General features: G+C 52.0%; 1 protein-coding gene across 4 annotated transcripts; it reads left to right on the top strand.

The window, feature by feature from the left end:
* Positions 1-821: 821 nt before the first annotated feature.
* On the top strand, positions 822-14,826 carry POGZ (pogo transposable element derived with ZNF domain). Of its 4 annotated transcripts, XM_069949357.1 has the most exons (20): positions 875-963; positions 3,243-3,290; positions 5,695-5,820; positions 6,510-6,665; positions 6,745-6,920; positions 7,001-7,127; positions 7,203-7,514; positions 7,614-7,817; positions 7,900-8,009; positions 8,277-8,569; positions 8,655-8,809; positions 9,275-9,375; positions 9,448-9,594; positions 10,961-11,092; positions 11,182-11,321; positions 11,603-11,743; positions 11,876-11,935; positions 12,013-12,128; positions 12,242-12,266; positions 12,464-14,826. In XM_069949357.1, exons 3-20 carry the CDS (start codon positions 5,700-5,702, stop codon positions 13,986-13,988), a joined length of 4,041 nt encoding a protein of 1,346 aa, XP_069805458.1. In that variant the 5' UTR covers positions 875-963; positions 3,243-3,290; positions 5,695-5,699; the 3' UTR covers positions 13,989-14,826. The 4 variants fall into 4 exon arrangements, with proteins under 4 accessions (XP_069805454.1, XP_069805457.1, XP_069805456.1 ...); XM_069949353.1 differs by lacking the exon at positions 3,243-3,290 and having other exon boundaries at positions 822-963; XM_069949356.1 differs by lacking the exon at positions 3,243-3,290 and having other exon boundaries at positions 822-963; positions 7,903-8,009.
* Positions 14,827-16,769: the final 1,943 nt, after the last annotated feature.

Genomic DNA, 16,769 nt, shown 5'->3' on the forward strand with positions numbered 1-16,769 from the left:
CCCCCTCCCCTCACACATTTGGGGGGCAGTCCTGTCAGGATTAGGGTGTAACCCCCTCCCCTCACATTTGGGGGGTAGTCCTGTCAGTATTAGGGTGTACCCCCTCCCCTCACCCATTTGGGGGGCAGTCCTGTCAGGAATAGGGTGTAACCCCCTCCCCTCACACATTTGAGGGGTAGTCCTGTCAGTATTAGGGTGTAACCCCCTCCCCTCACACATTTGAGGGGTAGTCCTGTCAGTATTAGGGTGTAACCCCCTCCCCTCACACATTTGGGGGGCAGTCCTGTCAGGATTAGGGTGTAACCCCCTCCCTTCACATTTGGGGGGTAGTCCTGTCAGTATTAGGGTGTAACCCCCTCCCCTCACACATTTGGGGGGTAGTCCTGTCAGTATTAGGGTGTAACCCCCTCCCCTCACACATTTGGGGGGCAGTCCTGTCAGTATTAGGGTGTAACCCCCTCCCCTCACACATTTGGGGGGCAGTCCTGTCAGTATTAGGGTGTAACCCCCTCCCCTCACACATTTGGGGGGCAGTCCTGTCAGTATTAGGGTGTAACCCCCTCCCCTCACACATTTGGGGGGCAGTCCTGTCAGGATTAGGGTGTAACCCCCTCCCCTCACACATTTGGGGGGTTACGTAAGATTTGGCGGTTCAGCAGAGGGGGGAATTATTCTACAGGCCCCTCCCTCTTCGGGGAGGAGGGACACTCCAGGCAGGCGCAGTTGCAACAGTTCATGGAGGGCGGGGCCATCTGCAATGACGTCATGCCCGCTCCAGGCTCTCGCCCAGTCAGCGAGCGCTGAGGAAATGACGCCACAATATCCCTCCGCGGCGAATGAGCCGTGTTCCTCCGCTCGCCCTCTTTGTACGCAGTGCGCTTGGTGGCGGGTGTGAGGCGGCGGAGGAATCCCGGGGCGTGACCGGGCCTACGACCGAGCAGGGGAATCCCGGGCGAGGACGAGGTGAGGTGTAGAGCCGGTGCGGGCGGAGCGGGTGGAGTTTGGGGCTGATCGCTGCTGGATCGATGTGAGCCAGGCCGAGGTGTACCTCTACGCTGCTGCCGCCATGTTGCCCAGGGGACTATTTTGCGAGGAGGAGCATGGTTTTGGGGGCCCTTAGAGGAGGCAAGTGAGGGCCCCTGTGGGAAACGGTGACTCCTGTGCACACCTTGTGGGGAGCAGCACCTGAGGTGTGGACAGCGCCCCCGGGGGGCGGGGAGGAGGGAATGCCGGGAAGAACAAAAGAGCATCCCCCCCCCCAGAGACCCATCCATGTGGGGGCCGGGACCCCAACAGCCTGTGTGGGCACGGTGTGACCCCATGTGTACACAGCCTTACAGGGCTCATCGTGTATCATATGTACACAACATCACCTATGACATCATGTGTACACACTGCCCTTACAGGGCCCATCACGTATGACATCATATGTACACAGCATCACGTATGACATCATGTGTACACAGCCTTACAGGGCCCATCACGTATGACATCATATGTACACAGCCTTACAGGCCCCATCACGTATGACATCATATGTACACAGCATCACGTATGACATCATGTGTACACAGCCTTACAGGGCCCATCACGTATGACATCATGTGTACACAGCCTTACACGGCCCATCACGTATGACATCATATGTACACAGCCTTACACGGCCCATCACGTATGACATCATATGTACACAGCCTTACAGGCCCCATCACGTATGACATCATATGTACACAGCATCACGTATGACATCATGTGTACACAGCCTTACAGGGCCCATCACGTATGACATCATGTGTACACAGCCTTACACGGCCCATCACGTATGACATAATGTGTACACGGCCCATCACGTATGACATAATGTGTACACAGCCTTACAGGGCCCATCACGTATGACATCATATGTACACAGCCTTACAGGGCCCATCACGTATGACATCATGTGTACACAGCCTTACAGGGCCCATCACGTATCATCTGTACACAACATTACTTATGACATCATATGTACACAGCCTTACAGGGCTCATCACGTATCATATGTACACATCTTGTATGACATCATATGTACACAGCCTTACAGGGCTCATCACGTATGACATCACATGTACTGTGTTACCCGGCCCATCACCCATGACATCATGTGTACACAACATCACGTATGACATCATATGTACACTGTGTTACCCGCCCCAATACGCATGACATCATGTGTGCACAATACAATGTCACATGGCATCACACAACACATCATGTGTACACAGTGTTACCCGGCCCATCATGTATGACATCATATATACACAGTACAGCACATTCCATGTGACATCATGGGGCACACTTATTATGTGGCACAGAGGATTCCCGTTTGTTTTGTGAATAGTTTCTGCACACGTTAGAGGGGGCGGGAGGGGGTGTAATGGGGGTGTGGCAGCATGCAGAGGGGGCGTGGCCTCAGTGTGCGCCGCATTTATCTTTTTTCCGTGGAAAAATGTTAAGGAAGCCTGGGCCAGCTCAGAGGTTTCACTTTGTTGGCACGGACGGGATGTATGTTGGCAGTGCACCTCTACATAGATCCTCACAGCCGCAGCAATGCGGGGACGTCTTTAAGCCTGTCGCAAAAACCGATAGACTTAATAAATGTCTCCCAATGTGTACACAATAAGACAGCCCATCACGTATGACATCATATGTACACAACACATCCCGAGTGACATCATGTAGACACAGTATAACACAGCCCATCACGTATGACATCATATGTACACAACACACCACTTACATGTGCCATGGGGAGGCGGGCCTGTCACATGTGCCACAGTGCAGGGTAGTGTGAGAGGGGATGGTCACCGAGTAGCTTCTGCCGTTTCTCCTTGTTCCAGTATACCAGTAGTTGATGAAGGTCTATCTGCCAAAACCCGTCTGAGGTGACTGTAACCTCCATACTGGAATGTGAGGAAACTGCTGAAACGACTTGGTGAGTGCTGGGAATTCTTCACTACATGTATACGGGACATCACATGTATCCAGAACCATCAGGTCCCCCTGTATACAGCACATCCCTTGTGTACGTCCCGGCCCATGTAGACTGAACGTCACCTGGCATCACACAACATGGCAGGCGTGATATTATGTACACAGTATAACACAACTTCTCATGTATGACATCACATGTACAGAGGATGACACAACACCCCTCACATCACCGTAAAACGGGATATTGATCCTCTTCTTTATATTTTCAGGTCTTTGAGAGTGGAATCTGACGTCTTAGCGGAGCTCATTGACTGGAGGTAACAGAGTCCATGGGGCGGGACAATAGCTAATCACTACCAATACAAGAGTCCATGGGGCGGGGCAATAACTGAAATCACCACCAATACAAGAGTCCATAGGGAGGGGCAATAACTAATCACCACCAATGCATGAGTCCATGGGGCGGGGCAATAACTGCAATTACCACCAATGCAAGAGTGCATAGGGCGGGGCAATAACTGTAATCACCACCAATGCAAGAGTCCATGAGATGGTGTGTTCACTTTAATCACCACCAATAGAAGAGTTTTGGACAGTGCTGTACATGTAACGTGGATGGGGGCGGTCCTACCGGACAGCGCTGTACATGTACTGTGGATGAGGGCGGCTTTACCGGACAGCGCTGTACATGTACCGTGGATGGGGGCGGCCCTACCGGACAGCGCTGTACATGTACTGTGGATGAGGGCGGCTCTACCGGACAGCGCTGTACATGTACTGTGGATGAGGGCGGCTCTACCGGACAGCGCTGTACATGTACGGTGGATGGGGGCGGCCCTACCGGACAGCGCTGTACATGTACGGTGGATGGGGGCGGCCCTACCGGACAGCGCTGTACATGTACCGTGGATGGGGGCGGCCCTACCGGACAGCGCTGTACATGTACCGTGGATGAGGGTGGCTCTACCGGACAGTGCTGTACATGTACCGTGGATGGGGGCGGCCCTACCGGACAGCGCTGTACATGTACCGTGGATGGGGGGCGGCCCTCCCGGACAGCGCTGTACATGTACTGTGGATGAGGGTGGCTCTACCGGACAGTGCTGTACATGTACCGTGGATGGGGGCGGCCCTACCGGACAGCGCTGTACTTGTACCGTGGATGGGGGCGGCCCTACCGGACAGTGCTGTACATGTACCATGAATGGGGGCGGCCCTACTGGACAGGTGGATGAGGGTGGCTCTACCGGACAGCGCTGTACATGTACCGTGGATGGGGGCGGCCCTACCGGACAGCGCTGTACATGTACCGTGGATGGGGGCGGCCCTACCGGACAGCGCTGTACATGTACCGTGGATGGGGGCGGCCCTACCGGACAGCGCTGTACATGTACCGTGGATGGGGGCGGCCCTACCGGACAGCGCTGTACATGTACCTTGGATGGGGGCGGCTCTACCGGACAGCGCTGTACATGTACCGTGGATGGGGGCGGCCCTACCGGACAGCGCTGTACATGTACCGTGGATGGGGGCGGCCCTACCGGACAGCGCTGTACATGTACCGTGGATGGGGGCGGCTCTACCGGACAGCGCTGTACATGTACCGTGGATGGGGGCGGCCCTCCCAGGTTGATACAGTACAGGGTAATTATGGCTCCTAAGTTGTTGAACCTTGTTCACACTGAGGAGAGCATCCAGCTGCAGGTTGAAGTATTGGGGCGCGTTCACACACAGCTGCAGATCTTTCCTGTATATGAGGAGTTATTACAGCCCGGAGAGGCAGCATCACGGCAGAGATAAGCAAACATCTGTTCTGACATATCCGTGCTGGCTCTTGTAGTTCCCCAGTCTGGTTCTGACATATCCGTGCTGGCTCTTGTAGTTCCCCAGTCTGGTTCTGACATATCCGTGCTGGCTCTAGTAGTTCCCCAGTCTGGTTCTGACATATCCGTGCTGGCTCTTGTAGTTCCCCAGTCTGGTTCTGACATATCCGTGCTGGCTCTTGTAGTTCCCCAGTCTGGTGCTGACATATCCGTGCTGGCTCTTGTAGTTCCCCAGTCTGGTGCTGACATATCCGTGCTGGCTCTTGTAGTTCCCCAGTCTGGTGCTGACATATCCGTGCTGGCTCTAGTAGTTCCCCAGTCTGGTTCTGACATATCCGTGCTGGCTCTTGTAGTTCCCCAGTCTGGTTCTGACATATCCGTGCTGGCTCTTGTAGTTCCCCAGTCTGGTTCTGACATATCCGTGCTGGCTCTTGTAGTTCCCCAGTCTGGTTCTGACATGTCCGTGCTGGCTCTTGTAGTTCCCCAGTCTGGTTCTGACATATCCGTGCTGGCTCTTGTAGTTCCCCAGTCTGGTTCTGACATATCCGTGCTGGCTCTTGTAGTTCCCCAGTCTGGTTCTGACATATCCGTGCTGGCTCTTGTAGTTCCCCAGTCTGGTTCTGACATATCCCTGCTGGCTCTTGTAGTTCCCCAGTCTGGTTCTGACATATCCCTGCTGGCTCTTGTAGTTCCCCAGTCTGGTTCTGACATGTCTGTGCTGGCTCTTGTAGTTCCCCAGTCTGGTTCTGACATGTCCGTGCTGGCTCTTGTAGTTCCCCAGTCTGGTTCTGACATGTCCGTGCTGGCTCTTGTAGTTCCCCAGTCTGGTGCTAATGTATCATACATGCTGGGTCTTGTAGTCCGCCTCTGCTGATCTGTGCCCTCTTCCTGTTGCCAGGAGCCATGGACACGGACCTGTTTATGGAGTGTGAGGAGGAGGAGCTGGAGCCGTGGCAAAAGATTAGCGATGTGATCGAGGACTCTGTGGTTGAGGATTACAGCTACCTGGATAAGACCAGCACAGGTGAGGATGTGCTTATGGGGGGGTACCTGAGCGCCTCTCTGAGGGATCACATTACTTGGTTTAGAGTTGTCTGTGTGTGGGGGAAGCTGGGGGTTGTAGTAGCTAAGGTTTGGGTGACTGGGGTTGTGGTTGGGGCAGTTATGAGGTGTGGTGCTTAGGAGGCGATGCTTGGGGTGGCGGTGATCAAGGGGGGTTGTAGGGGTGGGGGTTGTGGGGTATGGTGGTCGTAGTTTTGGGGGTTGTGGTGCTCTGGAGGGGGTTGTGGGGTATGGTGGTCGTAGTTCTGGGGGTTGTGGTGCTCTGGAGGGGGTTGTGGGGTCTGGTGGTCGTACTTTTGGGGGTTGTGGTGCTCTGGAGGGGGTTGTGGGGTATGATGGTCATAGTTCTGGGGGTTGTGGTGCTTGGCAGGGGAGGTGCTGGGGGTTGTAGTGCTCTGGAGTGGGTTGCGGGGTCTGGTGGTCATAGTTCTGGGGGTTGTGGTGCTTTGGAGGGGGTTGCGGGGTATGGTGGTCATAGTTGTGGGGGTTGTGGAGCTCGGCAGGGGAGATGCTGGGGATTGCGGGGTATGGTGGTCATAGTTGTGGGGGTTGTGGTGCTCGGCAGGGGAGGTGCTGGGGGTTGTGGTGCTCAGTGAGGGGGGGCGCTGGGGGTTCTAGTGGTCTCATCTGTGCTCTCTTGTTGTGTCACAGTCTCCATCAGCCTGCAGCCGGCCACTGCTTCCCTGCCAGTAGTGCAGCAGACCCTGGGCAGTCACTACACCACCGCTACCACCGTGACCAACACCATCACCCAGAATACAGACAATACAAAGAAGACCGTAGTCACGCTGTTCGCCAATAACAGCGGTAAGTAGCTGTTTCCTCCGACGGGGACAAAGTCGCTCATGTCTTTCTCACCATTGACACCTGTGTCTTCCGGCAATAGGCACAACCCCTATAGTCCAGCCGAGCCCTCAGCCGCTTATACTGACCCAGAACCCAGCACCAGGCCTGGGCACCATGGTTACTCAGCCTGTGCTTCGCCCCATGCAAGTGATGCAGAATGCCAACCATGCCACCAACAACTCCATGGCGGCACAGCCGATCTTCATAACTGCGCAGGTACCGTCACAGCCCCTGATCCCCTGCAGTGTTAGCGCTATTCTCCTGAGGGTTTCAGAATGACTTGTTTCTCTTCACAGGGCTTCCCTGTCCGAAACGTCAGGCCGGTCCAAAACACCGTGAACACTATGAACGCCATGAATCAGGTGGGCATTGTGTTGAACGTCCAGCAGGGCCAGACTGTGCGGCCGATCACCATTGTACCAGGTAAGTGGGATTACTGGCTGAGCCGCCGGCCCTGGTTATATTTGCCCGTCCTTAGTTTTCTCTCCATCTCTCCAGCAGCGGGCACACAGTTCATGAAGCCGGCGGTTGGCGTTCCCCAGGTGTTTTCGCAGGTGACCCAGGTTCGGCCGGCAACCACCGTTCCTGTGCGTCCTGCCACAAACACCTTCACTACGGTTATCCCCGCAACCCTGACCATACGTAGCACGGTGCCGCAGTCTCAGAACCAGGTCAACAAACCAGTGACCAGCACGTCAACCACATCTGCGCCCAGCCAGCAACCACTCCGACAGATCACCGTGCAGCAGCCCACCCAGGCACTGGCTATCTCCCAGAACCAGAATACTCCCAACCCTAACACCAAGCTGGGTAAGCTGTGGCCTAGGCACGTCCTGCTGTCTTCCACCATGTATTATCTGCTCACATGTTCTTAGAGTAACCCTTTGCTCTTGTCTCTGTGCCTTGCAGTAAGTATTTCGAGCCTGGTTACTGTGAAGAGACCAGGTGAGACCAATGATGTGGTGAAATTTGTGAATGCGGTGAGCGGTAGTCAGACCACTACCCAGAACTCCACCCAGCTTATCCTCTCCAGTGCAATTGGCAACAACGGCACCAGCCCGAACGTGGGCACCTTACAGCGGGGCATCCAGCTAGAGTCTCTCGGACTGAAAGGTATCCGTTGAGCCCAGTAATAGTGGATACATTGTGTGCATGTATGGGGTCCTGACCCTGTCTTCTGTCCACACCCTTCTAGCAGCTGCGCCCTCTGGAGCCCAGATGGAGAACCCGGACCCATCCAGGAAGTACTGCCCCAGGTGCCAGACGCCTTTTCGAGTTTTGGAGGCTCTTCGAGGTCACATGTGTGTAAGTATTAATGTTGGGAAAAGCAATGTAGTGTTCCACCCAGTGCAGTCAAGTGTCTGGATCAGTCACCAGCAGGAAGGGGCAGATGTCATATGTAGACCATAGAGGACATTGTGTACTAGAACTACAATGCCCAGCATGTCTGGGGAAGCTGTAGGTGTGCAGCAGGTTACTGTGATGGTTTTGATGTGTAACCCTGTGATAGTAATGGTGATCTAAACACCTGATACACATTGGATGTGACGTTGTGCATCTCTCTGGCTGTAGTACTGCTGTCCGGAGCTCGTGGACTTCTCCAAGAAAGGCAAGTCTGATTCAGAACCGACTCCCCAGACCACCCCCGATAAACCTGCTATTACACCAAGTGGTACAGCGCCTCCGGCTGCCAAGCCTCAGGAGAACTCCGCGGATGATGCCTCACAGGGCAAGCTAATCATGCTAGTAGATGACTTCTATTACGGACGGGATATTGGCCAAACGTACCAGATGCAAGGGCTTCCTAAGGTGGCCACCACCTTCCGCTGTTCACATTGCTCCAAGCGGCTGAAGAATAATATCAGGTGGGTCCTACTGGTGATGTAGCAGTATCCAGGGGCCACTCCTCTGATGTTACATCTTTATAACTCCGTCCCTTACTTCCTGAAGGTTTATGAATCATATGAGACACCACGTGGAGTTGGACCAGCAGAACGGAGAGGTGGACGGGCACACCACATGCCAGCACTGCTATCGACAGTTCTCCACCCCATTCCAGCTACAGTGTCATCTGGAGAACGTGCATAGCTCCTACGAGTCCACAAGTGAGTGATGTGCCCTGGTTAGAAGAGCTAACCATTAGATCAGCCTGAATGGTGTAGCAGTCAGCCGCTTGGTCATTTACTCCAGACGGATATATTACAGGTGATACACCAGTCTCTGTGTATACCGGGGAGACCTCGCATGAGTTGGAGCTGTTTTCGGTTTCTTTTCCATTTCTTGTGACGTCTCCCTGGTGGATACAAGTTTTTTTACCAGCTGGATGGTTTCAGAGCGAATCCATGGACACTGACCTTACTGACCATCCCCCCCGCTGCCTGGTCAGGATTGTATTGTGCACGATTTTTCTGTATGTTTCGGGGTTACCCAGCTGTACATTGTGTAGATCAGTATTGTATCTAGTGTTGGCCTGTTCCATACTGCATGCTGTATAGGTGTCCTGATGCCCACACGTTGCAGATGCTTTTCCAGATTGGCGCCAGTGTCATCCTTATTTATTTCTCTTACAGCAAAGTGTAAGATTTGTGAATGGGCATTTGACAGTGAGCCGCTCTTCCTTCAGCATATGAAAGACACCCACAAACCTGGAGAGATGCCGTACATGTGTCAGGTAAGTGTCAGGCTGGAGACTTCTCCACTGGATGCTGGACTTTGCCTATATAACAATCTTCATTTCTTACAGGTGTGTTCTTACCGCTCCTCCATCTACGCAGAGGTGGACACGCATTTCCGACTGAACCATGAAGACACACGACACCTCCTGTGCGTTTACTGCCTGAAAGTATTTAAGAACGGGAACGCCTTCCAGCAGCACTTCATGCGGCACCAGGTACGTGGTGGTTGTCTCCCAGGGAGGTCCTATATGTATGCCAGCGGGGAGGTGGCGGAATGGTCTCCCAGAGACGTCCTGTATGTATGCCAGCGGGGAGGTGGCGGAATGGTCTCCCAGGGATTTACTATATATATGCCAGCGAAGAGGTGGCCGAATGGTCTTCCAGGGAGGTCCTTTATAAATGCCAGCGGGGAGGGGGCGGAATGGTCTCCCAGAGAGGTCCTATAAGTATGTGCCTGCGGGGAGGGGGCGGAATGGTCTCCCAGAGAGGTCCTATAAGTATGTGCCTGCGGGGAGGAGGTCATAGGGTCTCTCAGAGAGGTCCTATAGGTATGTGCCTGTGGGGAGGAGGTCATATGGTCTCCCAGACAGGTCCTATAAGTATATGCCAGCGGGGAGGAGGTCAGATGGTCTCCCAGACAGGTCCTATAAGTATGTGCCTGCGGGGAGGAGGTCATAGGGTCTCCCAGAGAGGTCCTATAAGTATGTGCCTGCGGGGAGGGGGCGGAATGGTCTCCCAGACAGGTCCTATAAGTATGTGCCTGCGGGGAGGAGGTCATAGGGTCTCTCAGAGAGGTCCTATAGGTATGTGCCTGTGGGGAGGAGGTCAGATGGTCTCCCAGACAGGTCCTATAAGTATATGCCAGCGGGGAGGAGGTCAGATGGTCTCCCAGACAGGTCCTATAAGTATGTGCCTGCGGGGAGGAGGTCATAGGGTCTCCCAGAGAGGTCCTATAAGTATGTGCCTGCGGGGAGGAGGCCGGATGGTCTCCCAGACAGGTCCTATAAGTATGTGCCTGCGGGGAGGAGGTCATAGGGTCTCTCAGAGAGGTCCTATAGGTATGTGCCTGTGGGGAGGAGGTCAGATGGTCTCCCAGACAGGTCCTATAAGTATGTGCCTGCGGGGAGGAGGTCAGATGGTCTCTAGACAGGTCCTATAAGTATGTGCCTGCAGGGAGGAGGTCAGATGGTCTCCCAGAGATGTCCTATAAGTATGTGCCTGCAGGGAGGAGGTCTGATGGTCTCCCAGACAGGTCCTATAAGTATAGCTCAGCAGGCTATTGCTCTTTTAGGGTACAAACACACACACCGTATACGCAGCAGATTAGATCTAAATAACTGAACACAGCATCAAATCTGCACCATCAAATTTGCTGCGTATCTGCTGCATATATGGTGTGTGTGTGTGTGTGTGTGTGTGTGTGTGTGTGTGTTTGTACCCTTACGTTGAGCAGCACACCATCCTTTCTTGAGCTGCGGCTGTCATGTGATTTGCCTCTTGTATTCTTGTAACTACAAACATTTCTTCCTACATGGCTGCTTTTTGTGTGCTGGTTTTGTCACTTCTCCTTGGGACAAGAAGAAGAGCGTCTACCACTGCAATAAATGCCGGCTACAATTTCTTTTTGCGAAAGACAAGATTGAACACAAGTTACAGCACCACAAAACCTTCCGCAAACCCCGGCAGCTGGAGGGTCTGAAGCCGGGCACGAAGGTGGGCCGCAGTAATGCTCGTAGTGCGCTGTTCAGCCCATGCACTCCCAGTCAGCATAACAATGGTGTCTATGAATTGTCTGCCCACAGGTCACCATCCGAGCCTCTCGAGCACCGCCACGGGCTCTTCCATTGTCCTCGGATACCCCCTTATTGCCTCTGCCGGACATGACCCCCAAATCTCTTGTTCCACCTACAGATACGACAGAAACTGCAGACTACTCTAAACGGTCAGTTGTGAGGTGACTGAGTAGTGTGGTTTGTTTTTTTTGGGCGCAGTGTTCACTATGTCACTTTATTAGTTCAGTCCAGGATGTGGACCCCATGAGAATGGGGATGGGATAGAGTATTAACATTGCATGTTACTTGTCTGTTGTTGGTAGTACCTTGCTGCACCCCCCGGTCCTGTATCTGGCACCGTGTATAGCTGGATGTTATTATCCATCCTAAATGTCGGCTGATGCCCTACTAGACGATTGTATATGAATGTTTTCTTTGTCTGCTCTTTCAGGGTCCTTGTAGGAAAGCAGTCGTGCCTCGAGTGCAGCTTTGACATCCCAGACTTCCATAATCATTTCCCCACCTACGTTCACTGTTCTCTCTGCCGCTATGGTACCTGCTGCTCCCGAGCTTATGCTAACCACATGATCAAGTAAGTGTTCCCGGGGTGGACATGTGCAGCGTATATGTGCTGGCAGTATTGTAATAAGTTAGTGAAGCCAGCTGGATTAGGGGAGGGTGGGTGACTGACCCTCCGACTCATTGTCTGTCTGTAATTACTTAGTAACCACGTCCCACGGAAGAGCCCCAAGTACCAGTCGCTGTTCAAGAGCTGTCTTCCCAGGTGAGTGACAGGTCCATAGATCAGCGCCTCCAAGCATTGGCTTCGCAGGTAGCTGATCCTCCTCTTTTCCTCTGCAGTGATGAGATGGTGCTCACATGTTCCTCCTGTCCTTTTGTTACACGAATTGGAGACGCCATGGCTAAGCATCTTGTGTTCAATCCAACACATTGCTACACTTCAGTGGTGTGCACAAGTAAGTGTGTCCCTTTTGTCACTGGCCTGGTGAGACGGAAAATATATATGTAATGATGCTTCTTCATTCACCACTACTGTGTATTTGTAACCTCATTGTGTTTGTCTCCACAGATTCTACCTCGCCCGACCTGTCATGGTAAGTATTCATTGTTACTGAAAAGAAAAAAAAAAAAATTGGTGAAACTAGTGCAGACGTATTTGTCTGTAGTGTCCCCCTTTATGGCAGATGGTAGTGGGGGCAGTAGTGGACGCACATTACACTCTACAACCACAGCGCTGTTTTGATATGTTGTCTTTCAGTATTCATCTGACTTTTTCCCTACTTTACTGCAGGGTCTTAGGACCTCGAGAGGAGCTGGATGATGGCACCAGTCCTATAGCGGTTATAGAGGAAACTGAGAGAAGGGATGATGACAAATGGAAAGTATTGTCTGCTTCAGAGAGCTCCAGCCCCGAGCAGAAGGATCAGAGAATCGATGTGGATGAGATGGATGAGATGGATGAGGTGGAGGATGGAGAAGCTGAGGACGGGCTGGACAAGGAGCAGCAGTTGACCGTCAAGAAGCTTCGTGTGGTGCTGTTTGCCTTGTGCTGCAGTATACAGCAGGCGGCTGAACACTTCCACAACTCCCCCAGAGACATCAGACAATGGCTGCAGAGGTTCCAGGCCGAGAACCAGGACAACTTGTCTGAGGGCAAATATCTCGACTCTGAAGCCGAGGAGAAACTTGCTGAGTGGGTGCTGATCCAGAGAGAGCAGCAACAGCCAGTCAACGAGGAGACACTCTTCCAGAAGGCTACAAAGATCGGGCGGTCCCTGGAGGGAGGCTTCAAAATCTCCTATGAGTGGGCAGTGAGGTTCATGCTACGGCACAACCTAAGCACACACGATAAGGTGGCGGTGGCCAGCCGGCTGCCCAAGGAAATGGAGGACAATGCCCAAACATTTATCAGTTTTGTGCAGCGACAGATTCACAGCCAGGACCTCCCGTTGTCCATGATCGCTGCCGTAGATGAAATGTCGCTCTTTCTGGACCTGGAACTCCTGAGTAGCGAGGAGCGGAAAGAGAGTGCACTGCAGACTGTTGGGACGGGGGAGCCGTGGTGTGACATTGTGCTAACTATCTTAGCTGACGGGAGTCTGTTACCCACACTGGTGTGTTGTCGAGGTAGCTCCAAGAGGGTAGATCACGTCCCTGACTCTGTCAGACTAGAAACCAGAGAAGGGGGTTTTACCGATGATGAAGTCATGGAGCTGTGGTCACTGACTGTCTGGAAGAAACATGTGGATGGTCCCAATAATAAAGGCATGGCGGTGTTGGACTGTCACCGGTCACACATGTCAGAGGAGGTTCTGGCTCTCCTCAGCTCCACCTGCACGCTGCCTGCCGTGGTTCCTGCTGGGTGCAGCAGTAAGATACAACCCCTGTGTGTCTGCATCAGGAGAGTGGTCACCAACTTTCTCCACAAGAAATGGAGAGACCAGGCCCGAGGTATGGAGGAAGAAAGCTGCAGCTCAGAGATGCTGCTCCAGCTTGTGGTACACTGGCTCACTGAGGTCCTAGATGTCATAAGTGACCACCCAGAACTGGTCCAGCAGTCCTTCCTGGTGGCCAGTGTCCTGCCGGGACCCGATGGCACATCCTATACAAGCAAACGTAATGCCGAGATGCAAGAGGAGCTGATCGACCTGCTGGAAGAGCAGCTGAAACTGGACCGCGATGACCAGGTCGAGGATGCCGACTGGTGCAGCGACAGCCCGCCTGCAGAGTATCCTGACCCTGAGGTGCTACAAAAGCTCTTCGAGGCCGACAGCGACCCGGAGTCCTTCTACGGCTTCGATGACACTGAGTTATAAACCATGTGACTGACTCTAAACCCCTCCCCCTCAGTTAACCATTCCATCACCTGGTAACGTCCAGGGCTTTATGGCATTCAGTTCTTATTCATCATCATGTTCCTGAGGGGGAGGGGAGGACTGTGGCCCCTGGTCTACCTCTCCTGTAGATGAAGACCCCCAGGCGGCGGTGTAGCGGCTGACCAGGCGCCCTCTTCCTCTTTGTTTTTGCATTATGATGGGTCTCTGATCCTCAGCCATGAATTATGTATAGCAGATGCTGGTTACCCCGCGTCGTCTTCACTACAACCTCATGAGCAGCGCTCCCTCTCGTGCGTTTAGTAAAGGTTTTTATTTTGTTAGTTTTTTTTTCTTTTAACCCTTCATTCTCCCCGGAGACGGTTTGTTCTGGCCTAGTGACCAGCCGTCAGTAGGACATACATGTACATTACTAAATCTATAGCTTGTATATACTGAGAAGCAGCAGAATAAAGGCAGGCACGAGGAGATTCTGTGGTTTTATTAGGTGAAGATGTGAATTTTTTATATAATATATATATATAAAGTGTTCTGTTTATTACACCCCTGCTGTGTCCACTTCTTACAAGTCTGGTACTAAGCTAAATAAACCATTTTATGTGACCCTGTGCCCTGTCAGCCTTCATCCTCCGCACTGGTTACACCTGGTCACCCCCTCCTGATACCCTGATGGGTGGGGGGGGGGCCGGAGCAGGGATTGCTTTTATAAGAAAAGATATAGTGGTTTATAGAGTAGAGCGCCGGGTCCAGATCTCTGAAGAGAAATGGAGACCTGGCTTTTTAATGTTTTTTTTTCCCTAATAAAACCCTGAAAACTTTATCTAGTGTGTGTGTGTGAACTTGATTGATTAGTATTGATCAGGTTACTGGCAGCATAAAATCTACTGGGGGTGAGGGGTTCATGAGGGTGTTGGGGGAGGGGGGGGGGGGAATGAGGGTGTCGGGGGGGGGGGGGGGTTAATGGTGTGGGTGCTGTATGTGGGGAGGGGGGGTTGTGTACAGGATTGTTTTTAGTTAACCGATCTTCAGCTGTTTGTAAAGGAAGGCAGTATGGATAAGGACACATTGGAAGACCTTTTCACGTGGACAGGATAGTAAAAAATGACCACATAGCCTTAGGGCTTTATCCAAGTTCAGCAGCCACCGCTAATCAAATGCCGAAAGTTCGGGTTCGGATCGACTCGAGCTGCTCCAGGTTCTCTCATCTCTAGTCTTGTTCTTTATTATGTGACCAAACAGAAGGTTTAGTAGGTAAGGATAGTGACATAGGACATGCCCTTTAAAAAACCCACCACCACAACTGACAGATTTATTAAGCAAACCATCTTTTTTTTTAAGTGGGATTTCTTTTCTAAAAACCAGCCACTTGTAATGTATCAGGATCTGTTGCAAAACAAAACAGGCACCACTGCCAGCATAGTGGCTTATAGTAAAAGAGGCTAAGGAGTCACCTGCAGCCATACGGTGGGGAAAGCAAACTATGCCAGGCTGTATAGCTGGAGTTATAACCAGTAGGAAGAGAGAGATTGTGATCCTGCTGTATAGAGCTCTGGTGAGGTCACATCTGGAATATTGTGTCCTGTTCTGGCGACCTCACCTACAGAAAGATATTAATAAAATAGAACCGGTCCTGAGACGGGCTACAGAAATGGTGGAAGAAAAAGAACACAATAATGAGTGCACAGTCATGTTATTAGGGGAAAAGATACTATTTTACAGAAGAGTAGTAGATACGTTGAGGAAACATTCAGCAGATGTGGTTGGTAACTCTACAGTAATTCAGCTTGCTTACCAAAAAAGCTGTTCATGGTGTTCTTCCAATGCAAGAGAAAACCCAGGTTGGTGGGTTTCTAGACTTAGGGGAACATCTTGCAGCAATGGACCTAGCGCTGTTGCTGGGTTTACCTGAGTACAAAATGGAGATAGCAAAGTGTGGGCCCAGGAGACACGCTGAGACTCTCTCTTACACATCACTTACAGGTTGGGTCAACGTGTGTCACGAGAGAGCGAAAACGAGAGTGGATTCTATGAATGAAAATGTTATGTCCAAAGAGATTGAGAGTGGGAAGAGTAGGAAGACATTGCAGTGGATGATTGTGCCGTCCATAATACCCGGGACTCGCCAAGTATACGCACATGATCCAAGCCAAGAAACGTCCAGCACTCTAATTCCCACCCAAAAAGTCTTTTATTTAAAAATTCACAAGTTAAATATTCACCAACACATATTTATAGGTAACGTTCCCATTGTAACGTACGTTGTGAGTTATGTGGGCTGCAAAACGAGGAGGGTAACTCGGGGTCACTACGATTTATAACGAAAACAAACTTGTATCACTTTTTAACTACTACCACTTTGCACGATAAAAACTAACCCATCATCTTCCAAGACCATAGTGTTATTTATTTATTTTTTTCATAGTGGAGCTGGTAGCGGGCTGTTTTTTGCGGAAAGATGTATATTTTTTATTGCATAGTTTTACATACATGTGTGTGATAGACAGCAAGTGTGGACCTGCTGTGCTACCCAACCAGTTTGGCTTTGGGCCTCACCAGTGGTCTCTGGGTCTTCACCCTTTATCCTGCTCCAGGACATGGCAGCTGGACTACTGTGGCTAGAGGACACCAGATCACTCCACAGGTGTAGTCTCAGTGTGAGCAACAGGTGTCGTGCAAGGCAGTGGGGAACAGGCCGAGTATATGTGGTCAGCAAGCTGAGTTTTCAGCGCAGGACCAAGGATGAGATGGGTATTGAAGCCAGAC

This window comes from Dendropsophus ebraccatus, chromosome 13 (assembly GCF_027789765.1).
Source record: "Dendropsophus ebraccatus isolate aDenEbr1 chromosome 13, aDenEbr1.pat, whole genome shotgun sequence".
Taxonomy (NCBI): Eukaryota; Metazoa; Chordata; class Amphibia; order Anura; family Hylidae; genus Dendropsophus; species Dendropsophus ebraccatus.